The 25,156-nt window shown below is 38.4% G+C and overlaps 1 protein-coding gene across 1 annotated transcript in view; it reads right to left on the reverse strand.

Moving 5' to 3' along the window:
- Positions 1–13,994: 13,994 nt before the first annotated feature.
- The window catches only part of LOC126322467 (mediator of RNA polymerase II transcription subunit 11), a 56,677-nt gene continuing 45,515 nt past the window's right edge, over positions 13,995–25,156 (reverse strand). Inside the window, exon 3 of the mRNA XM_049994369.1 lies at positions 13,995–14,757. Coding sequence (XP_049850326.1) covers positions 14,540–14,757 — 218 coding nt within the window. The 3' untranslated portion in view covers positions 13,995–14,539. The remainder of the gene's footprint in view (positions 14,758–25,156) is intronic.

The following is a 25,156-nucleotide window of genomic DNA, read 5'->3' on the forward strand; positions in this document are numbered from 1 at the left end:
CTATTATAGCCAAAATATTTGACCTTGATGTACCCATTGTGTGTGACACAGGTTCTACGACTAATTTGATGTCACAGGGATCCTTTCAAGAACTGAGGAAACATGGACGTGTACCCACACTCCCAGTGCAAAATTGCAAGGTACAAACTGCCACTGCTCAAAAATCGAAACGAGTCAAGACACATGCCTTAATTCCCATACAATTAGGACAGTTTTCTGTAAGGTGCAATTTTTTGATAGTAGAGAAATTAGTAGTTGGTTGTTTAATTGGTATGGATACATTTAGGACATACTAACCAATTATTTGTAATAACCTGATCAGGGGAAGTACTAATAGATGTAAAACTGAAGTTACTCAATGGCCTTGGAAGTTCAATTGGTAAATCCCATACTTAGGTTTGTCAATTTATACAGTAATGAACAGCTGTCAGCAGAAGATATAAACATTGACACAATAAACAAAAAACGTAAGTAAATCAAAGTGCTTGTCTAAAGAACAGCAAGTGGAACTTAGGGAGCTGATACTTGCTTATACACATGTATTTGCAAAAAAATAGAAGTGTTATTAACATGCCAAAGAAAAGGGTATGCACCCATTTGTACTCCTCTAAGTTGTATGTATGTATAGTAATATTAAATTTAGGATGCTGGAAAATCACATTCCAGAATTTATGTTGTTAGTTGGTAAGCAAAATTTTGTTTAGGTTTTTTCTTATATGTCAAATGTATAAGTGATAAGGTAAGTGGGTATAACAAGGAAGAATTTTACTTTTGTGTGTCTAGAGGCGACGATACTATAAACACAACACTTCGCCTGGTTGTAACCCAGTTGTAAATGAATAAACGATCTTGTGAAACACATGGTAGATGAACTACAATACACAACTCACTGCGATGTTAGTAGTAACAGAGTGATGCAGCGCATGCTCATTGGGGAGAAAGCTAGTCAACAAACCCCGCAAGCATGTGTGTGCCAGACAAGACACAGCTGAAGGTGGTGCAGCACTCAAAACAAACAAACAAACCCTAACAGCTAAGGCCTGCACTAGCATTTCTAGAGCACATTGCATAAACTGGGACAAAGAAAATTAAGGGAGAGTGTAGACTACAACTACGACTACCTACACAATACACACAAACAAAGATAAGCTAAGGGATTGTATACACAGAAAGGGATCCTAAACTACAAAATATTTACTGAAGGTACTTTACTATGTACATTATATCTATATATTTACAAATTTAAGTATTGAGAATACAAGCACTAATTATAATGAAGGGACCAGAAAACCCTTGCTGCTGGTAAACAAGTGAATACAATATGAGTGGATGATAACACACTTTATCTTGTAGATTTACAAGGTAAGTAGAGGCGTACACTGTATTAAATGTCTTTGTAATAGCTCAACGGCACATTGAAGTAAATGAGTACATGGTCAGAAATATGAAAGAGCACTGAGCCACTGTACACCTTGACACATTCTAAACTGAAGAAAGATAAATGCTTGTCAAGTGTTAGGTACCATATAAACATAAGAATGGGCTGCACCGCAAGTAAGTATAGTCGTAAGTTTATGATATGTATGAATGTGATAGTGTAAAAATATGTGTAGAAGAATACAGTTGCAGTATGTCTCACATCATGATGCTGAACTAAGGTGGAGCACTACCAAATAATCAAGGGGTCAAAACCTAACTACTGTGAGCGCCGACTACTCATGGAAGTGTGAAACACCTGATTTCCATTGAATTTTTTTTCTGTGCATTTGTTATTTATATAAACACTGTTTTACGCTCATTGTACATAACATATAGTACTGATGATAGGACTCTGTATACCTCAGCATATGAAACCGTTATCCTTTATACAGAGAACCTAACAAGTATTTGATATGATTGGTATTGTCAGGTTTGCATTATGTTTATAAGCAACAAACTATTTTGTTCTTGGGAACACAGTTGAGGCCAGCAACGAGACTTAACTGAGCACATAAACGCCTTTCTGTGACATTTCCTCAACCCTGTAGTGTGCAGATCCTTCCTGGAGAATGCTACAGAGGCGAGGCCATGCGTAGTCATTTAAGCAGCATGTAGAATCTGTTGTAGCTACCACTGTTTACTTATTTAATTCTTTGAAATTGACAAATATGTTTTGACAAGAAGTCACTGTAAATTGAAATGAAATGTATGTTAATTTATGCCATAAAGAAAAAAAAAGTATTATTCTATGATTGTTATGTAAAGAATGTAAAACGAAATGAGAGCAATCAGTGTACTCATACAATTGGAATTGAACAATGTAACGAAATTATAATTTAACAGAATGTACTACAACAAAATGACAATCAGACGGTAATGTATATAGGTATAGGATACATTTATTTTTGTAGTTGTATTTTTTGTGTCATGTGTATAGTATGTGGAAAGCATACTACTAAAACTTATGAAACCTGCCTGCAAAATGGCGTGTGTGCACTCTCTCTCTCTCTCTCTCTCTCTCTCTCCCCCCCCCCCCCCCCAAACTAAAAAATGACAATACTTCATGTACATGTATAAAAAGAAAAGAACGGGGGAGAAAAGAAAAGAAAAGAAATAATAATGTGAATAATGTGTTACATTATAATTGTCCCCCACTGTGCGCTGATGTCATACAGAGGTGCACAGTGTCAGCTTACTTCCCTTTCTATGGGTGTAAACTTTATTTTTGGGCCATTGGAGTTGTCCTATATGATTACCAATTTATGTAGGTATGTCAGCTCCCTTAACACATACACACATACATAAGTTTTCCATCATAACAAAGTGTTTGCTGTAAGCGGAGGTAGAAAGATGCTCTTCAATTTTTTAATTGTATTAAATTTGTCTGTTGTCTCAATAAGTGATAGCAGGTGGACGTATTGCGAGTTGCATTGAGTTAATATTGTTAAAACTTGTGTATTCCAATTGTACATTAAAAACATGTTATCAAGATAGCAGAGTTTATTTGTACTGCATGGTGATGATCCCCCCCCCCTCCCCCCCTCCCTCTGTGACGTGTCGAAAATCCTGCATCAAGAGGATCAAAGCTAACAAGAATAATTTATGTGAACAGAGGAGGGGCGATCCGGAACCAATATTTTCATACTAATCTCCGTGTACAATAGCGGTAACAAGAAAAGGATGTACTGAATACTGAAGGTCTGTTTATCTTAAGAGCCAGTTAAAGTTCACTCAGGATATGTGCCCCTTCCAATTTTTTTTATCATTCTTTCAAAATTTTCCTTTTAATTATTTAAGCAGCAAATTTTTATTCAGTATATATGTATAAAATCACATTCTTAGTCTCCCCGCCCCTATTCAGACCAGAGAAAAGCAGTATTATACATTAATGCTGTACAAAGTATTACATCTCCTTTGCGCTGCAATTACGTGAATCCCAGTGATGCCTTTTGTAGCCAAACCAGTAGACTTGGGAGAAGAAAATAGCCTGAGATGTCTGTGGCTATGTTGTGAGAATATTATTACTATCCTGTGATTTCATACATAAGAAACATGTTCTGCCGTTCTAACTCACTGTAGCAATATGTAGGTAACTGTAATAAACTGCACAGCTTCAGTCAGAAACTACAAAGACAATATTACTTTCGGTAGTTTGACCATGTGCAGCAAAGAGTTGTTCAGTATTTCGGTAAAATATGAAACTCCACTGGCTAGAAATTTTGGGAGTATGCCCATGAACATCACTATGGCGCAATGATTGTAAAGAAGTTAATAGAAGTTACATCAGGGCTGTTGTGAAGTATTTTGTAACATTAAGGCTCTATTCCATTCTGAAATTCAGTAATGATGAACTATTGCAAAACAGGAGAAAGTACTTACAGTTCAGGCATTTACATGTTAAGTGACATCAGTTTTTTTTTTTTTTTTTTTTTTTTTTTTTTTTTTTAGGAGAAATTAAATCTGTTTGCTCCACCAATTACTTTAGATGTTTATTTGCAATAGATATCCTTTTCATGTTGATAGGTTTTTTTTTTTCTTTTTTAATGGTGGTGCTGATGTAAGCTAATTTTGTAAAAAGGTATGTCATTGGATTGTCTAGTTTCAAATGCAGTATCAGATTACATGGGGTCTATACCAAAATGTTACTGAAACACTAAGGAATGACAACAGTTGAGTATATTTATTTAATATGTAATTTGGGTACATTTTTTTAATTTTCTTTGTCACTATTTGTAAAAGAACAAAAAATGTTGGCCATTTTCATTTATACATATTGCAACTATTTCATATCAGATGAACTACTTGAGTTATGCAGTACTGTTACTTGGCTGCATAACATGTCTGTTGTAAGTTGCATGTATTCATTTTTAACATCTGCAAAGGCAAATACAGCACACAGACTGAAAAAATCAGTTTACGTTTGCAGTAATCATTAAATTTATAACTCCTACAGTGTGTCTCCTTACACTTATTGTTTCATCTCCCAGTACCTACTGCATCCTACATCCTTCTGAATCTGCTTAGTGTATTCACCTCTTGGTCTCCCTATATGGTTTTTACCCTCCACGCTACCCTCCAAAACTAAATTGGTGATCCCTTGATGCCTCAGAACATGTCCTACCAACCGATTCCTTCTAGTCAAGTTGTGCAACAAACTCCTCTTCTCCCCAATTCTATTCAATACCTCCTCATTAGTTATGTGATCTACCCATCTAATCTTCAGCATTCTTCTGTAGCACCACATTCTGAAAGCTTCTATTCTCTTCTTGTCTAAACTGCCACCTTCAGAATTTGAAAGAGAGTATTCCAGTCAACATTCTCAAAAGCTTTCTCTAAGTCTACAAATGCTAGAAACATAGATTTGCCTTTCTTTAATCTTTCTTCTAAGATAAGTCAAAGGGTCAGTATTGCCTCACATGTTCCAACATTTCTGCAATATCCAAACTGATCTTCCCCGAGGTAAGCTTCTACTAGTTTTTCCATTCGTCTGTAAAGAATTCGAGTTAGTATTTTGCAGCTGTGACTTATTAAACTGATAGTTCGGTAATTTTCACATCTGTCAACACCTGCTTTCTTTGGGATTGGAATTATTAGATTCTTCTTGAAGTCTGAGGGAATTTCCCCCGTCTCATACATCTTGCTCACCAGATGGTGAGTCGTGGCATACTCCTGTAATCCAAGCTACTGGGAGGCCGTTGTGCAGGAGAAAACTGTGAAAACACCCACAGTATCGGTCATCTTGTGAGCTCCAAGGCGTCCGCAGTGCCTTCCTGTGCATAGGGTGGGAGACACGGCCTGTCCTGGGGGGATGTATGGGATTCTTCGCGTGGCCTCGTGTTCAACCGACGACGTGATGAAACGTGTGCGACGGCGCACGAAGCTGTTGATCAGCTGAAACTCTGTACGGCCTCTGGTTCTTTCAGTTTATCCAGATCCCATCTCCCTTAAATTCCCACCTTTTTGCAGTTTTAATCTACAGTTCATAACCAAATCAGTTTAGTCAGGACTGGCTCTCCCAAGGCTGTCAGTAGTTCTAATGGAATGTTGTCTACTACTGGGGCCTTGTTTCAACTTAGGTCTTCAAGGAGTATCATATCTCACATGTCATCTTCATCTACATCATCTTTGTTCTCCATAATATTGTCCTCAAGAACATCACCCTTGTATAGACCCTCTATACACTCTTTCCACCTTTCTGCTTCCCCTTCTTTGCTTAGAACTGGGTTTCCATCTGAGCTCCTGATATTCATGCAAGTGGTTCTCTTTTCTCCAAAGGTCTCTTTAATTTTCCTGTAGGCAGTATCTATCTTACCCCTAGTGAGATAAGCCTCTACATCCTTACATTTGTCCTCTAGCCATCCCTGCGTAGCCATTTTGCACTTCCTGTCGATCTCATTTTTGAGACGTTTGTATTCCTTTTTGCCTGCTTCACTTACTACATTTTTGTATTTTCTCCTTTCATCAATTAAATTCAGTATCTCTTCTGTTACCGAAGGATTTCTACTAGCCCTCGTCTTTTTACCTACTTGATCCTCGGCTGCCTTCACTACTTCATCCCTCAAAGCTACCCATTCTTCTTCTACTGTATTTCTTCCCCCCCCCCCCCCCCCCCCCATTCTTGTCCATTGTTCCCTTATGCTCTCCCTGAAACTCTGCACGGCCACTGGTTCTTTCAGTTTATCCAGATTCCATCTCCCTTAAATTCCCACCTTTTTGCAGTTTTAATCTACAGTTCATAACCAATAGATTGTGGTCAGAGTCCACATCTGCCCCTGGAAATGTCTTACAATTTAAAATCTGGTTCCTAAATCTCTGTCTTACCATTATATAATCTATCTGAAACTTTTCAGTATCTCCAGGCTTCTTCCATGTATACAACTTCCTTTCATGATTCTTGAACCAAGTGTTAGCTATGATTAAGTTATGCTCTGTGCAAAATTCTACCAGGCGGCTTCCTCTTTCATTTTGTCCTCCCAATCCATATTCACCTACTACTTTTCCTTCTCTTCCTTTTCCTACTCTCGAATTCCAATCATCCATGACTATTAAATTTTCGTCTCCCTTCATCACCTCAATAATTTCTTTTATTTCATCAATTTCTTCATCATCTGGGCTTCTTGTCTATATTGGCCACAATAATGCGTTCACTATGCTGTTTGTAGTAGCTTACCTGCACTCCTATTTTTTTTATTAATTATTAAACCAACTCCTGCATTACCTCTATTTGATTTTTTATTTATAACCCTGTATTCACCTGACCAAAAGTCTTGTTCCTCCTGCCACCGAACTTCACTAATTCCCACTATATCTAACTTTAACCTATCCATTTCCCTTTTTAGGTTTTCTAACCTACCTGCCCGATTAAGGGATCTGACATTCCAAGCTCCGATTCGTAGAACGCCACTTTTCTTTCTCCTGATAACTAAGTCCTCATGATTAGTCCCTGCCTGGAGATCCGAATGGGGACTATTTTACCTCTGGAATATTTTAACCAAGAGGACACCATCATCATTTAATAATACAGTAAAGCTGCATGCCCTCAGGAAAAATTACGGCTGTAGTTTCCCCTTGCTTTGAGCCGTTCACAGTGCCACAACAGCAAGGTCGTTTTGGTTAGTGTTACAAGGCCAGATCAGTCAATCATGCAGACTGTTGCCCCTGCAACTACTGAAAAGGCTACTGCCCCACTTCAGGAACCACATGTTTGTCTGGCCTCTCAACAGATACCCCTCCGTTGTGGTTGCACCTACGGTACGGCCATCTGTATCGCTGAGGCATGCAAGCCTTCCCACCAACGGCAAGGTTCATGGTTCATTGGGGGGGTTACAACATAGGATAAAACTAAATGCTTTCCTGTTTTAGACAGTATGGTACATGCTACAGTTTTATACTTTGTTGTGATTAAAAAATGTTGGTTTGTTTTAATCCGTGTTCTCTACAGTACTTATTACTGTAGATTCATTGTGCGTACAGTTGTCTGTTTATCATGTCTAGATTCAAACATAAACACATAACTCTTTCACTATATCAAAAATTAACAGTGCTACAAAGACTGGACAAAGGAGAATCGCTCCAAAAAATTGCAAAGTAACTGAATGTAGGTGTTACATCAATTAAGGATTAGACGAAGAATCGGAAAGACATTGAATCCTATACAGCTACGAAACCTACACTTGAACTGCTTGATAACGCATTGTGGATGTGGCTTTGTCAAGAAAGATGGAAAGGAACTCCAATATCGGGGCCAATTCTAAAAAAGAAAAAGGGCGATAGTTTCGCACAAATACTGGAAGCTGAAAGTAAATTTGCTGCCAGTGACGGCTGGATTGATTGTTGAAAAACTTGTCATGGTGTCCGATTTGTGTCTATTTACAGTGAGAAACTATCTGCCGATGCCGCAGCTACTAAGGAGGTTTCTGTTAAGTTTCAGGAAATTGTAGAAGAAAATGAACTGTTACCCTGCCAAGTGTATAACATCGACGAGACAGGGCTGAACTATAAAATGTAGTCAACAAAAACGCTCGCAGTTTCAAATGAATCTGTGGTAGGAACGGAACGTATAAAAGATAGAATAACAGTCATTCCTTGCAGCAAAGCAGATGGTACCCACAAGTTCCCCTTGTTCGTCATTGGCAAATCTAAGAAGCCAAGGACGTTCAAAAAAATAAACTCATCTTCTTTGCCAGTTTATTACCGCAATCAAAAATCTGCTTGGATGGACTGCAACGTTTTTAAATCCTGGTTTTTCAATGAGTTTGTGCCATCAGTCAAAAAGACTTGAAGCAAAAAAATCTGCCTGTTCGTGCTCTACTGCTGTTGGATAATGCACCATCACATCCATCGCAGAAAGTATATCAGCTCAATCTTGGAAAAATCTGAAAGAGGTAATAACTTATTTGAGGCAGTGAAATCCCTGAACATCAAAGATGCCATCTACACAATCGCTGCAGCATGGGATGAACTGAAACCTGACACAATGCGGAAATCGTGGCGGAAGCTTTGGTCTCAAGTTATGACCGAAAATGAGCATACCGAAGATGAGCCAAACAATGACGCACTGGAAATCGTTAAAAATCTACGAACTCTGGAGCCGAACGTCCTTGCCAATGAAGCTGAAGAGTGGATCAACGAATGTGGCAAAGACTGTTACACTTTTGAAGAGCTCAATGACGACCAGACTGTTGCCGCTGTTAGCCAGGAAACTGTGAATGAGGACTCGAATGGTGAAGACGAACCCCCCACCCGGATTTCACACAACGATGCAAAACATGCTTTTGACATCGCCAATCAATACATCGAGCAGAATCCAACTTCACATCCAATGGACATGTGGATGGAAAAAAAAATGGAGGGACACTGCAGCTAAATCTAGAATAACATCTGCTAAACAAAAATGTATCACTGACCTTTTTTCCAAGTAATTTGTTTTCGTTTTTACTGTAAAAACAATGCATACAGTATAATCATTTCTTAATTGATACATACAGTAGTTTATTTCTTTGTAAAAAATTTCTTTTTTATATACAGTGCTATAAACATTGTTTAGTTTACAGTATACACAGTTTAACGTATTAAGTATAGTACAGTACTGTAATTTGTCTGTCGTTTTTCCTTTTAAAACCAATGCATATTGTAGTGTGTGTAGACGTTTTTTAGTTAATATATTGTTTAACACTGTGTAAAAAATATCTTTTTATATTACTGTAGACGTCTTTTAGTTCTTGAAGTGTTTACTTTTTGTACTAAATGTCTCTCTATATTTTTTGCAATAAATATTAGATTATTTGGATAATCCGATCTTTTCTTCGTTCCCAACATGGTCCCGGTCCCGAAGGTGAAGGATTAGAGGGGTTCTACTGTAACCAAAGATTTGTATAAGAAGTCAAAACCAATCCATGAAAGATGTAACACTAGGATGCTCATTGTCACTACCGATGTTTATTTTGTACTTTGAAAAGGTAATGAGGGAAGAAAAGGACTATTATTGTTTATGAAGGATGGAAGGTTAGCACAATACGATTAATTGGTAATGCAGCAAAGACAGCCAAGAGTGAACAGGAATTAGTTTTGTGCTAAATGTAAAAGAACGTGTGCTAGATGTACATTAGGATAGGCACGTAAACAAGAAAAAGGTCTCGCAGAATGACATGCTGAAGGCTTAAGTGTTACATCTGGGAAAGAAACTCTTGAAATGAACCTGGGTAGCAGGAACGATAAACATGATATGTACATGGAAGGCATCAAAGCAAGGACAAGGTGAAAAGGGCAATTATAAGGAGAATTAGTGCCTAATCTCCAAGAATGTAAATATCGTGTCTAGTTTCGAATTCATCAGAATAAGTCCGGTCCGAAGCCCACTAAGAAAATAATACCACTCAAAAACGAATTACAATTGGCACATAGCATCAGAATGTACGTATGAAGATGCACATATAACCATAATCAGTTATTTTAAATGACAGAATCTCCAGGTTGGAGTATCCCCCAATGTAAGGAAAAGATAAGATTATTACTTACCATAAAGATGACATGTTAATTTGTAGATAGGCACAATCAGAAGACACCTACACATTAGCTTTCAGCCACAGCCTTCATCAGAGAAACACACAATATTCATTCATACACTCCAGGAAACCTCATGTACACATGACCATAAACTCGAGCAGCTCGAACCAGACTGAAATTGTCACATGGAATGGAAGCAGCAGTCAAGAGTGTGTGGGACTGCTAGAGTTAACAGTCAAGTGTGCATGAGGTGTGTTCGCTTGTGTGAATGAATGGTGTGTGTTTCTCTTTTTTTATGATGAAGGCTGTGGCTGAACACTAATGTGCAAGTATCTGTTAATTGTGCATGTCTGCAACTTAACAGCTCATCTTTACTGTAAGCAGTAATCTGTCTTTTCCTTCTACTGTTAAACAGTTATTTTTGAAGTTACACACATCCGGTAACAATTCATATCTCATCTTAAAAATGATTTTTGACTATAAGATTATGACTCTGTTACTGTGAACCATATGTACCTCACTTCACAGACATTTTGTTATTGGTTGGTTGGTTTGTGGTGGTTGAAGGGACCAGACTACAAAGGCCATGGGTCCCTCATTTTATTATTATAGACTGATATTAATAGCAGATGAAATATTACTTTAATTAGTAATAGAACTAATATAAAATAGCAAATCCTCCATTTGTACCATTCCATTCTAATGCCACTACAGCCCAGCTGCTTGGAGTGCTAATGTTGCTTCAGCTGTCAAAAGTCTGCAATTTTTTTCCCCCTATAGAGTTTCATGACTCTTCATCTTAGACTGTGGTATTATCATGATTTAAGATATTAACAGTGATACTGCACTGACCAAAAAAGCATTGGAATATTCTACCTACAAAAAAACTCACATTTGCTAATGACACTCTGAGTCCAGAACTTCAATAGATAACTTAACTGCATCAGAAAAGGGTGTGTTACTATGGAACAATGTTAAAACATATCTGACCTTTCCAAGAAAAAGAGCATCAGATAATCATAGCTATAGGTGTTTCTACTACTTGCATAGACATGTTTCTTATTGCTATTTGTATACTGCACATTATGTGTGTTTGAGATGTAAAGCTGGCACTCCTCCATACCTACCTTTGCACCAGATCCCTGTAGAATGCCATAACTAAGATGCAGGAACTGAAACAAATTAAGCCAATATATTTAATTAAATAACTGCAAGTACAATGAAAAAGATCTCGACTGCAATGGAGAATAAAACTAAGGTGCAAGTGGAACAACTAATGTGAGTCACTCTCTTGAGATATTTACTGGGATTGCGGGGAATAATCTAGTGTCCATGTAATCCATATAAATTGCAGTTGTTACAGGTAAACAACAGTAAAATTAAGGACAAATTTCTTGAAGAAGAAAGGATCGTTAAAGAGCGAATTTGATTCCCAGGTGTGGGTATAAATTTTGAAAGTTATTACATGGCACAGATGGCAGATAATCACAATATAAAAGTATCTGGAGAATGCAAGGAGTGCTACCTTACAAAGTCAGGACAGCATTCTTAATACATTGTCACATCTGAGCTCTAAACAAGAAGTACAAATGATGATGCAGTACGATAGAGCCTAATGCATCATTGTTTGAGCCTTGCACTGCGGGGCCATAATATGTAACATACAAGCTCAGCCCCTCCATGGTGCCCTAGCAGCGATGGAAAATCTGAAGGTGAGGAGGAGATTAGCATTGAATGTTCTATTGACAATGAGGTCATTAGAGATGGAGTGCAAGTTCAGATTACAAAAGATGGGGAAGGAAATTGGGCGTGCCTTTTCAAAGGAACCATCCAGCATTTGCCTGAAGAGATTTAGTGAAATCAAGGAAAACCTAAATCTGGACAGCCAGACATGGGTTTGAACTGTTGTCCTCCCAAATGCGAGTACAATGTTCTAACAAGTGAGTCACCTTGCTCGGTGAAGGCAAGGGGAAATGAAAATGACAGATACCATGGTGGGGATGCTGACTCCTCTGGATAATAAGGGCATATGACTGCATCACCAGCAGCGCTGACATTATGTCCAGCTTGAATAAAACCATTTTTGAAGCCTCACTATCAGAGACTTGTCATCCCATCTGCAGATTCTAATTCTGACAGAATGGTATGCGCTACCTGCTGCTGAGAAAAACTTAGCCTCCAAGATCACAGCCAAGGCCGAGCTGTAGTGTGACTTAGCTGCTACGAGCTGCCAGTGCTGTTTGGCCACTCCCTTGATTGAAGATCTGGCCAAGCGTGAGCATCCCACTGCTGAAGGACCATACTGAGTGACAATCTGTTGGGCGATACATCAGAGTATCACGTCTCTGGCTGCACGCTGTGTTGCTGATTTGAGCACTACGGTTTCACCTTCATGATACCCCTGTGTGATATGCTGTCGGCACCCGCTTAAGCGCATGTGTCCCTCTTTGAGAGCACTGGGGCGGGCCACACTAAATGTCAGTTGGCCGTGGTAGGCTTGCACCAACACTATTGTTTCCTGGTCACCTGCACGAGATCACTGCTGGGTTCTGACCTGCACAACAGGCACAGCCGACAAGGCTGCCATGTCTGCTTTCCTTGTTGCACTCGAGTGTGAGAACCAGTAGGCCTAATGCTGTCCAAGAGAAGACAATCTGTATTATAAAATCACTTGTAATAAATAAAATTCCAAATAACACTGTTTCCCTGATGCCCTAGGGCAAACAACAGCCATTCACACCAGCTCCCAAGATTGGCCTCCTGCACTAGTAGCATCACTACCGCATCTGCTTATTTTCCACCCCCACTAAAAATCCTGACCTTAGGGGTTACCGCTACAGTATTTGGTTAAACTACTACACATTTTAGCTATGTAAATGTTAAGAATAGTGATTTTTCAGAGCCCTCATGACTACAGTAGATGTTTGGCCCCAATAGCAGATCCATTTTGCCAGTCACTGATTTATATCCCACAAGACTGCCTGAAGTTTTTCCATAAAAAAAGGTTGTTAATTACTTGTCCAATGTAGGATCATTTGTGAAAGAATACTTGAAATCACTGTCTCTGGTAATACTGTATTGATAGTGAGCAAAGAGATACTTTTACTTTCCAATTGTCATACTAACACACAAAACTGCCCATTTTGGACATAAGCCATCTTATGAGCATTTCACCATCTGTCATCTAGGTCCATCAAGTTGAAATAAAAGTTCGAGACACACCACTGTTGAATTATTTGTGAATTTTACATATTCTGCTTATTTTACTTAAATTTATTTGCTGTATCATTGGACTCCACCTTGTTTTCCTGTTAGTTCTCTCCCTCTGCCCCAAATTTTGGATTCATATGCAGTTATTAAAGTTTTTCCTTTTTGAATCACCTGGTTCGTTACTTTTCCAGATCAACCTGGAGAGGTCATATTTGGGCTGGCAGCCCTCACATCATATGATTATAACTAAATATGCTGATATGTGTATTTGCTGAGTCACAGAAAGGCACATCAAAAAAGACTGTTCGAAAGTTCGCTTTCAGTTAACAAGGCCTTTGTCAAAAACAGCTAACACACACACACACACACACACACACACACACACACACACACACGCACACACACACGCACATGCGCGCACACACGCGCGCACACACGCGCGCGCGCGCGTGTGCGCAGATGCAACTCACACATACAAGATCAAAGACTCTGGCAGCTGGAGCCACATTTGGGTCTAGCTTGAGCTGCCGGAGGTGTGTGTGTGTGTGTGTGTGTGTGTGTGTGTGTGTGTGTGTGTGTGTGTGTGTGTGTTTTAGCTTTGCGTGAGTGTGTGCTTGTGTTTATGTTGTCTATTTCTGACAAAGGACTTGTCTGAAAGCTAACTACCCGACATCCTTTTGGTGTGGCTTTCTGTGACTCAGCATTTCAGCTATCCTCTTCATTATATTGTTACATTGCATCCTGGTTTTCCCATTGTTTGATGTATGTATTTGAGTTACATGAATGAATGTCAATGAAAATTACAACTGTTAAACTGTTATGTAATTAACAAGTTGCTCAATACTAATAATATATACAATGTACAGATGAGTAATAATGTCCATGACTTCTGGTTCATTAAAGCCTTCCATACATCATCAGTTCTTCCAGTAAAATACTGAAAACATCGTCTTTATGCCAATAAATATAAGTAATGAGAAAAACATTGGAAAGGAACATTTTTATACCACAGGAGAAACTCGTGTGAAATGCACCTAGGTTTCATTCCTGCAATGTCATTAAAAATATGAGAATCTTTTATACTCTGCAGTTGCACGAAAGAGTGCAGAATGCTCCTCGAGAACCATACTTCAGTTAACTGTTTAAACACAATGCTGTTGCTAGTTCTGTATTTTTAAAATATGTTCTTAGTCCTTGTAACACTCAGAAATTTGAGAAAAAACACCTGCTTACAACATTGACATTTCTTTCAGCATAAAGTTTTCACTTGACTTTTGACACATGTTGAAACAGTTAGCCTCAAAAAGGTCAGCAACGAATGATACGAAAACAGCTTCTTCGAAAATTATGCTGATGTTCCTCCGTGGGCATTGGTGACTGGTTGTGATCCATTCTGTTGTACTTGGGTGATTTGCTGTTGGTTCCTCAAAGCTGCACGTGCCTGTAGATGCTTATTTTTAATTCTCTCCAATTCATTCACCCTACTTCTTGCGTGTTCTAAACGATGCCATGCCATTTGAAGTACCTTCTGTGAGGCATAGCCTGATCCTTCATGAGGCTGTCCTATAAAGAGAAAACAAATCTGTCAAAATTTTAAACTAAATGTGACAGAATTTATTATTATTAAACTCACAGTTTTCTTTTGGTTCAGTGGATAATTACCTACTCTGCACATATATAGCTAAAAAGGTACACCTTTTGCGGCTTGTGTTTCTGACATTTATGAACAAGTGTAAAAATCTTCACAATTCTGTAGGGTCATAAGTGAAGCTGGAATATTAGATATCAAGTTACATGCTTATAGGAAAGTGGTTCACACATATGGCTACAAAATGCAGGGTTCCAGAGCTGCTCTCATAAAAGCAAGATTTGTTGTTTGTCCTATTTCCGCACTGTCACCTGCATCAACACATTTTATAGTTAATGTTTCACATTGTTCTGCAGAGATATTCGTAATCATTAGTGATAACACCGGGCTCATGCTGCACCCATAGATTGTGAACACAATGTAAATTGTGAGACCAATCTATGTTTTCTCTGAGACATTACAGAATGTTTACAAAGCAACCAACCATTTTTCTCTGCAGTGCCTTTCCGTCGAGAACCCCCTATTTATTTGGAAAAAAATTACTTGTATCTGATACTTCTTATGGTTAATAACACCAACAGGAAATACAGTAACAGCAATCTGACACAAATTGTTGAGATCAAGAGAAAATTATTGATGTTTTTTGGATGGTGAGTCTGTTATTCTTGGGACTCAGAGTAACTGCTGCAGAAAAGCATGCTTCTGAAAATGAAATGAGACAGATATTAAAGATTTTGCAAATTGCACACTTCCAAGTTTGTTTGTTTGTTTGTGTAGGTGGGTGGGTGTGTGTGTGTGGCAGAGGGGGACGAGGGGGCTTTTTAAAGCTAGCACTTAATATCATTCCAATACACATTTTATTATCTGACATTCAAGTTTCTTGTTTAAGATGTTCTTTGTATGCACAGTCGATGGCACATTCCTTGACTTCCAGAAACCATTCAATGTGGTTCTGCACTGATGCCTAGTGTACAAAATAAGTACATACAGAATCAGTGGATAAGTATTCAACTAGAATAAACAGAGCTCAGTCCATCATTCTTAATAGGAAAGCAACATATTGTGTGTGTGTGTGTGTGTGTGTGTGTGTGTGTGTGTGTGTGTGTGTGTTGCAAATTCTGGCATATGCTCCCCAATATAAATAAAGATAATGTAATAATGAAAACAAAAACAATATGTAATGTAATGCACATAAATGTATGGAATGTTCTGATACTGCTTGGCTCTGCAATTGGACTGGGTCATAATTATCAATTATTTACAGGCATCTGCAACTACAGGTATAATATAAAAAGACCACAAAAATCTACTGGTGAGGACAGTAGATGCCATGTTCTGTACTAGGACTATTGATATTTAAAAAAAAAAAAAAAAAATATTGGGAATCCGATACATCAATATTTAAAAAGTATCATTATCAGCCCTTGATATATCGGAAAAAAGTATTGATATATCAATGGAAAGAAATATCAATGTACATGTCTACAAAAATATCAGCTGCACATTGTAAATATACTGCTGGTTTTGAGCTGTATATTTAAGTGTTGATGAAAGTAAAATGATGTTCTACTAAAATTTTGAAAGAACGATTTCAAGTATTTACTGAAAATTGTGAAAAAATATAATATAAAATAAAAATATAGGCACTAGATATAGCCATTTCAATATTGATATATCAGCAAAAAAAATAATCACTGATATATATTCATATTTTTTGGGAAAAAATATCGATATATTGATATTTTATCAACAGCCCTATTCTCTACAAATACACTGAAACACGATACTTATTTCTATACTGGATCTCAATGAAATTTGTGTATGCAAAGCCTTTAGTGAGAGTGTCATACTAAGAGAGAGACATTAAAAAAGATCTGCTGTCCCAGAAACTTGGTGTCTGCGCAATGACACTGGTTCATTTCACAATTACGCTCTAAGCAGTGCATAGTGACAGCTGATTTTCTTGGTTGCTTTATTTTGGGTATGTCACTGATTTCCACTGCACTTCTCCTGGATTGTTCTAATAGTCTATTCCACATAAGACAAGCAACTTTCACATGGAATGTGATACACAATACTTCTCAATTTGGATGGAGTCCAGGCAGCAAGGAGGCATAACAACACAGTTCACGGTACTTGAAGATGAAACTTTCAGAAGGAAAAGAGATAACAAAGGGAAATAAGGATTAACAAGTCAGCAGCAGATGAGATTTGAAAACTAAGACATTAGAACTAAAAGAAAGAGCTTGAACAAGTCAGAAACAGTGGAAGAAGATATACTACAAAAGTATAGAGAAGATAAAAAAAACTGAAAAACATCACATGTTTATTGTGGAGAAGGAATTGAATGAGGAGGAGGAACAAGTGAAAGAAAAGGACCAAATGAGCAGTAAATGGGAGTGGGGTAACAGAAAAAAATGATGAGATGATGAAGGCTGGGGGGAGGAGATATGGAATATTGAGATAAACAATAGGAGAGATCAACTTAAGTTGAGGCCACATGACTACTTACAAGAATCAAGCACATACTATCCGAAAAGTTTTGTTGTATTGATTCTAGAAGAAATAATCTGAATGGCCAGTGTAATGACAGATACAGGGTGATTATAATTAAACTTTCAAAACACTGCAGAAATAACACCACCGGTCAGAATGAGGTTAAATTGCAACGAAATATTATCGGAGAAGAGGAAAAACGTATGGAAGAAGAAAAAAAATAGTGTGAAAACTGATCAATAGGTGGTGCTGCATGTGTCAGAATACGTAAATGAAAACACTTGTCATGCGCATGACTCTCTGAAGTTGGTATAAACACATCGGGTACATGGCTTTTCTCCTTTTGCGTCTGCAACATCCACCATGACTGTCACAATGCAGGATCATGCTCTGCCTATAAAGCTGTATTATGAGAATGATGACTGTGCACATGTAGCTTTGAAGTTCCGGACACTGAAGGGTTTGAAAAAAGGTGTTGGTATGATGACTGCTGTGGGTCTAGAGAAAATGATTTGGAAATTCGAAAAGACTGATCCTTTTAGTGTGCAACCTGGGAGAGGGAGGAAACGAATTGATTCAATGTCAGCGGAAGCCGTGGCTACAGCAAAGCAGGAGGAGACGAGTGGCGATATGCAAATGTGTAGTGCACGGAGAATTTCTGAACATTAGATATACCCCTGAGCATGGTGCATAAAATCCTACGAAACATCTTTTTTGCTATCCATTCAAAATTACACATGTGCATGAGTTGCTTCCTGCCAGCAAGAGACCTTTGCTTTAGAATTTCTTGCCCGCATGGAAGTGGACAATGATTGGCAACTGAAGTTTTTGTGGGCAGAAGAAACCAACTTCCATCTGACAGGGTATGCCAATACACAGAATTGTCGAATATGGGCAATGGAAAATCCACACACAAATCAACCAGTACCACTTTATCCTGAAAAGGTCACTGTGTGTTGCAGGTTTACAACGACATTTATCATACAGCCATATTTTTTCGAAGAGACAGGTGCTTCCGGGTCTATTCCCTGTACTGTCACTGGTAAGCACTATGAGTGTCTTTAGTGCAACCATGTCATTCCAGCTCTCCAACAGTGTGAATGTGTGGATGGGATACTTTTTATGCAAGATGGCCCACCTCCACACATTGCAAATCCAGTTAAGCAGCTACTGAAGCACCATTTTGGAAATGCTTCAATTATCAGCCACCATTTCCCTACAGCCTGGTAGTCCCAATTACTTGGCCTTAATCCATGTGACTTCTGGCTGTGGGGCTATCTGAAAGATTATGTGTTCAGTGTTCCGACTGCAAACTTAGCTGCACTGAAGGCATGCATTGCGCAACAGAGTCTGAACGTGACCCCGGCAACATTCGATCAGTTTTGGAACATGCTGTTTCTTGGTTTCATCTTGTTGCAGACAACAGTGGACAGCATACTGTTTGCGCCAGTCACACAGAAATTAATAATTCAATTTGATTTTGATTGATGCTTTTTATGCAACTTTTTGCCTCAGGACAACTAAAAACTGATGTGATTGATGCTTTTTATCGGTTTTTAGCCTAAGAACAATTAAAAACTGATTTTTCTCATCCAACGTGATATGACCTTGCCATGGTGGATGGGCTTACGTAACTAACAGTATCACACCTGTACACCCATGCACATTGAGTGGCACAGTTTGTTTAACGTCAAATATACATCTTGGGCATTGTTGTAGGATTCATTTGTCATTTGTAGTTGACCACTATTAAATTATAATGCTTAGAGCGCCATCTATTGCTACATTTTTTAATTATTTATTTTTCTTGTGCCATATGTTTTCCCCACTTCTCCGATAATATTCCGTTGCAAATTGACATCATTCTGACCTGTGGTGTTACTTCTACAGCAGTGTGAAAGTTTAATTTTAATTATAATCTCCCTGTATATCAAAGTCATACATATTACAATCCAACAACTGCTCATTTTGTCAAATATTTTACAGTAAAATGGAATTTTCATCAGGGGCACATGGGGGATGGGAAGCAGGAGCTTTATATGTCAGCCATGATAGGATCAACACAAAGAGAACCCTTCCTGACCTCCATAGCTGTTCCCTCTATGCAGTACACTAGCATGTCTGCCTCTCAAAAGCATAAGTGGTTATTGGAGAGTATTAAATAGATTTATTTTCATGTGGGTACAGAATACCTGAGGAATGTTGATCCAGAGGGACAAGGCATTCGTATTTGCTAGTAAGGAGTGTGATGCTATGGTTTGGGGAAATGTCTTCCAATACTAGTAAAATGATCCTGGGTCATGCTGTCAAGTACAGCCACTACTTAGATTTTGAATAAATATCATCAGCAATGAGGGCTGAAAATTTTCGTTGAAAGGAGTGGCCCTCATTTGCCAATAATCATGTCACAACAGAGGTTCACGGCACCCTCTTGCCTTTTGGGTTGCAAATTGCCCCTAAAAGCAGAACTGTCAGCAATGATCTGTGGTATAAGGATGCAGAAGACAACAAAGATCAATGCATTAATGAACACAATATGTACTAGGGTGGTTGAAAAGTTCTCAGAATCACGTAGAGAGGTCAGCGATAGTGCAACGAATTGTTCATGTGACATTCATTGGACTGTTGCCTGTAAACACATGCCATGTTAGTGCTCTTGGAAGATAGCTGTGGCGGTGACATGGCTCTACTGGTGTTCCTGCGTAGTGATTTGCGAAGATGAAAAAAAAATCTAGATTCGAGCAGTGATACCCAAGTATTTCATAAAGAAACGTGTGGAAGCAAAGGACATTCATGCTGATTTCCAGAATACACAGGGGGACTCCGCTCCTTCATATTCAACTGTTGCTAAGTGGACAAATGAATTTAAATTTGGTTTGGAGACCTTAGATGATGATCCACGCAGTGGTCGGCCAAGATGTGTTGTTGTTGTTGTTATTGTTGTTGTTGTCTTCAGTCCTGAGACTGGTTTGATGCAGCTCTCCATGCTAATCTATCCTGTGCAAGCTCCTTCATCTCCCAGTACCTACTGCAACCTACATCCTTCTGGATCTACTTAGTGTATTCATCTCTTGGTCTCCCTCTAAGATTTTTACCCTCCACGCTGTGATCCAATGCTAAATTTGTGATCCCTTGATGCCTCAGGGCGTGTCCTACCAACCGATCCCTTCTTCTAGTCAAGTTGGGCCACAAACTTCTCTTCTCCCCAATCCTATTCAATACCTCCTCATTCGTTATGTGATTTACCCACCTGATCTTCAACATTCTTCTGTAGCACCACATTTTGAAAGCTTCTATTCTCTTCTTGTCCAAACTATTTATTGTCCATGTTTCACTTCCATACATGGCTACACTCCATACAATACTTTCAGAAACGACTTCCTGACACTTAAATCTATACTCGATGTTAACAAATTTCTCTTCCTTTCCCTTGCCAGTCTACATTTTATATCCTCTCTACTTCGACCGTCATCAGTTATTTTGCTCCCCAAATAGCAAAACTCCTTTACTACTTTAAGTGTCTCATTTCCTAATCTAATTCCCTCAGCATCACCCAACTTAATTCTACTACATTCCATTATCCTCATTTTATTTTTGTTGATGTTCATCTTATATCCTCCTTTCAAGACAATGTCCATTCCGTTTAACTGCTCTTTCAAGTCCTTTGCCGTTTCTGACAGAATTACAATGTCATCGGTGAACATCAAAGTTTTTATTTCTTCTCCCTAGATTTTAATACCTACGCCAAATTTTTCTTTTGTTTCCTTTACTGCTTGCTCAATATACAGATTGAATAACATCAGGGAGATGCTACACCGCTGTCTCACTCCCTTCCCAACTGCTGTTTCCCTTTCATGCCCCTCGACTCTTATAACTGCCATCTGGTTTCTGTACAAATTGTAAATAGCCTTTTGCTCCCTGTATTTTACCCCTGCTATCTTTAGAATTTGAAAGAGAGTATTTCTAAGTCTACAAATGCTAGAAATGTTGGTTTGCCTTTCCTTAATCTTTCTTCTAAGATAAGTCGTAAGGTCAGTATTGCCTCACATGTTCCAACATTTCTACGGAATTCAAACTGATCTTCCCCGAGGTCGGCTTCTGCCAGTTTTTCCATTCGTCTGTAAATAATTCGCGTTAGAATTTTGCAGCTGTGGCTTATTAAAGTGATAGTTCGGTAATTTTCACATCTGTCAACACCTGCTTTCTTTGGGATTGGAATTATTATATTCTTCTTGAAGTCTGAGGGTATTTCACCTGTCTTATACATCTTGCTCACCAGATGGTAGAGTTTAGTCAGGACTGGCTCCCCCAAGGCCGTCAGTAGTTCTAATGGAATGTTGTCTACTCCCGGGGCCTTGTTTCGACTCAGGTCTTTCAGTGCTCTGTCAAAATCTTCACGCAGTATCGTATCTCCCAATTCATCTTCATCTACATCCTCTTCCATTTCCATAATATTGGCCTTAAGTAAATCACCCTTGTATAGACCCTCTATATACTCCTTCCACCTTTCTGCTTTCCCTTCTTTGGTTAGAATTGGGTTTCCATCCGAGCTCTTGATATTCATACAAGTGGTTCTCTTTTCTCCAAAGGTCTCTTTAATTTTCCTGTAGGCTGTATCTATCTTACCACTAGTGAGATAAGCCTCTACATCCTTACATTTGTCCTCTAGCCATCCCTGCTTAGCCATTTTGCACTTCCTTTCGATCTCGTTTTTGAGACGTTCGTATTCCTTTTTGCCTGCTTCATGTACTGCATTTTTATATTTTCTCCTTTCATCAATTAAATTCAATATTTCTTCTGTTACCCAAGGATTTCTAGCAGCCCTCGTCTTTTTACCTACTTGATCCTCTGCTACCTTCACTACTTCATCCCTCAGAGCTACCCATTCGTCTTCTACTGTACTTCTTTCCCCCATTCCTGTCAATTGTTCACTTATGCTCTCCCTGAGACTCTGTACAACCTCTGGTTTAGTCAGTTTATCCAGGTCCCATCTCCGTAAATGTCCACCTTTTTTTTTTTTGTTACTATTCCTAAAATCATTGCTAAAGAGCACAAAATGGACATAGAAGATCACTGATTGAAAATGCATCAAATTGCTCACGCCTGCCAGATGTCATCTGAAAGGGTATATCATATTTTAACTGCAGAATTAGAAATGAAAAAATTATCTGCAAGATGGGCGCCATGAATCTAGATACTGAATCAAAAATGCATGAGAATGGACATATCAGAACAATGTTTGGATCGCTTTAGGAGGAACGAACGAGATTTGTTGTGCCGGGTTGTGACCACAGGTGAAACTTGTCTGCACTACTACATCCCACAGACAAAACAACAGTCAAAGCAGTGGGAACATACTGATTCTCCGCCACCAAAGAAAGCAAAGACAATTCCTTCGGCGGAAAAGATCATGGTATCAGTGTTCTGGGATGCGAAGGGGATTCTGTTTGTAGATTATCTTCCCACTAGGCAAACAATTATTGGAGAATACTATGCCCACCTCGTGAACAAATTGCAACGAAAGATATGTGAAAAAAGGCCAGGTTTAGCAAGGAAGAAAGTCATCTTCCATCAAGACAACGCACCCCAACACATTGCCATGGCAAAATTGCACGAACTAAGGTATGAGTTGTTGCCACAACCACCATACTCACCAGATATGACTCCGTCAGACTTTCATCTCTTTCCAAAACTAAAACTTTTGCAGACATAGAGGAAACTCATTTTCAAGTTGGGATCAAGGTACTGGAACATCATTGGAACAAGTGCATTAATCTACAAGGACACTACACTGAAAAATGAAAAATGTTTCAGTGGTGAAAGTACTTTTTTTCTATTCTGTTCTGAGAACTTTTCAAATCAGCCTCATATCTACAGAAAATGTGGCTTGTAACTGTAGATGCCTATAAGAAAAAGACTGAAAAAATAACATTAACAAACTTGAATGAGGAATGTCAGAAGTATGAATGTAGTAGGGAACCTAGAAACTCTGAATCTAGATGTAGTATGGATAAATGAAGTTCATTGGTAAGAAGATACAGGTATATGATAAGGTGAATATAGGATATCAGCATCATCAGAAAATGGAAAAACAGTAGTAGGAATCGTTATAAATAGGTAGGGAGGGCCAAGATTGAGTCTGTGAATGGATCAGTGATAGGATTAGTCTCATAAGAATTGGAGCCTAACCAATGCCAAATCTACGGTTCAGACACAAATGCTGATGTCACAAATAGAAGACAAGAGAGATAGGAAATGGGAGGGAAGGAGGAAGGCAGAAGGGGGAAGGAGGGAGGTAGGAGGAGGAGGAGGAGGGAGGGATGGAGATAGATAGATAGATAGATAGAGATAGATAGAGATAGATAGATAGAGAGAGAGAGAGAGAGAGAGAGAGAGAGAGAGAGAACTCATGGAGAATTGTAACACTACAGTAGGAGAAGGAATAGGAGTAATGGAAGAATATGAGTTCAGGAGCAGGAATGAGAGGAAGAATGACTTCTTGATTTCTGCAATAATATTCAGCTAGTAATAGCTAATACACTGTTTGGAAATCATAAGAGGAGAAGGTATACTTTGACCGTACTCCTTTGTACCGTCTCCCTAGACAGGAAGCTACCAACTGAATTACATAAGATACGACAGAGATCATGAAATCAGATATTAGAATGTAAGGCTTTGTAATGTACCAGACTAGTTAATAACCTGAACCTTGTGTTGTAATGTACAATCCAATACACAGGTCGTGTGTAAGAAAAATGTTTTGTAATCACAGTTAACTTTTGTCATTCGTAATTTTGGAATTTTACCAGCTTGCAAATGTAATTAGCCTTTATACATATTATATACACTGTTGGATATAAGATTTTTGTTATTTTACATAAAACCACTTTTGCAGAACATTTTGGAAGATAGCATGCTAACTTGAAATTAACTTAAAATTATAAGTTATGTTGCTCTGTATTTGTCCAAGGCAAGGTGAGAATACTAGTATCAAGATTAACTTTGTAATTAAGTAGTAAATATCTTTCAACATCAATTGTTTGAGAAACATATATCATCAATTTTCATACTGAGAATGTATTACTACTGAAATTCTGTACATGTAAAAGATTTTACTGCATTTTGTAAAACTAAATTCTGCATCTTGACTCTTGTACAATTGTAACTTATAATTAAACGTATATTTTAATAATAATTTCAGAATCTGATTGTATGTTAATTATAGTCTGGCGGCGGCACCCATCATGAATCTATATCAGTTGTTAGTAAGTCAGTTGTGGTATGTGTTGCCTGTATGTGAGGTTCTTAATCCCTGTATCTTCTTCCTGAATCTGCATTCTGTATTCATTCATTTCATCTCTTTGTCCCCTCTATGATTTTGACCCCCCCCCCCCTCCCCCTCACTTTCCTACAGTGCTCTATTAACTGATCCATTCTCCTTGTCAGTTTGAGACAAATTTCTTTTCTCCCCAAATCTATTTGGTACCTCCTCATCAGTTAAGCCTTCTACCCATCTAATTTTGAGTATTCTTCTGCAGCACAACATTTCACGAGCTTCTATTCTCTTCATGGCTAAGCTGTATATCGTCCATGTTTCACTTCCATATATGGATACATTTCGTTCATATACTTCCAGAAAAGATTTCCTGACACTTAATACAATATTCAATGTTATCAAATTTCTGTTCTTCAGAAGTGCTGTCCCTGCCATTGCAAGTCTACTTTTTACAGCTTCTCTACTTTGGCCATCATCAGCTATTTTGATGTCCAATTAGTAAAATTGATCTACTTCTTTCAGTGTCTTGTTTCCTAATCTAACTCCCTCAGCATCACCTGATTTAATTAGACTATATTCCATTATCTTTGTTTTGCTTTTGT

This window comes from Schistocerca gregaria, chromosome 2 (assembly GCF_023897955.1).
Source record: "Schistocerca gregaria isolate iqSchGreg1 chromosome 2, iqSchGreg1.2, whole genome shotgun sequence".
Taxonomy (NCBI): domain Eukaryota; kingdom Metazoa; phylum Arthropoda; class Insecta; order Orthoptera; family Acrididae; genus Schistocerca; species Schistocerca gregaria.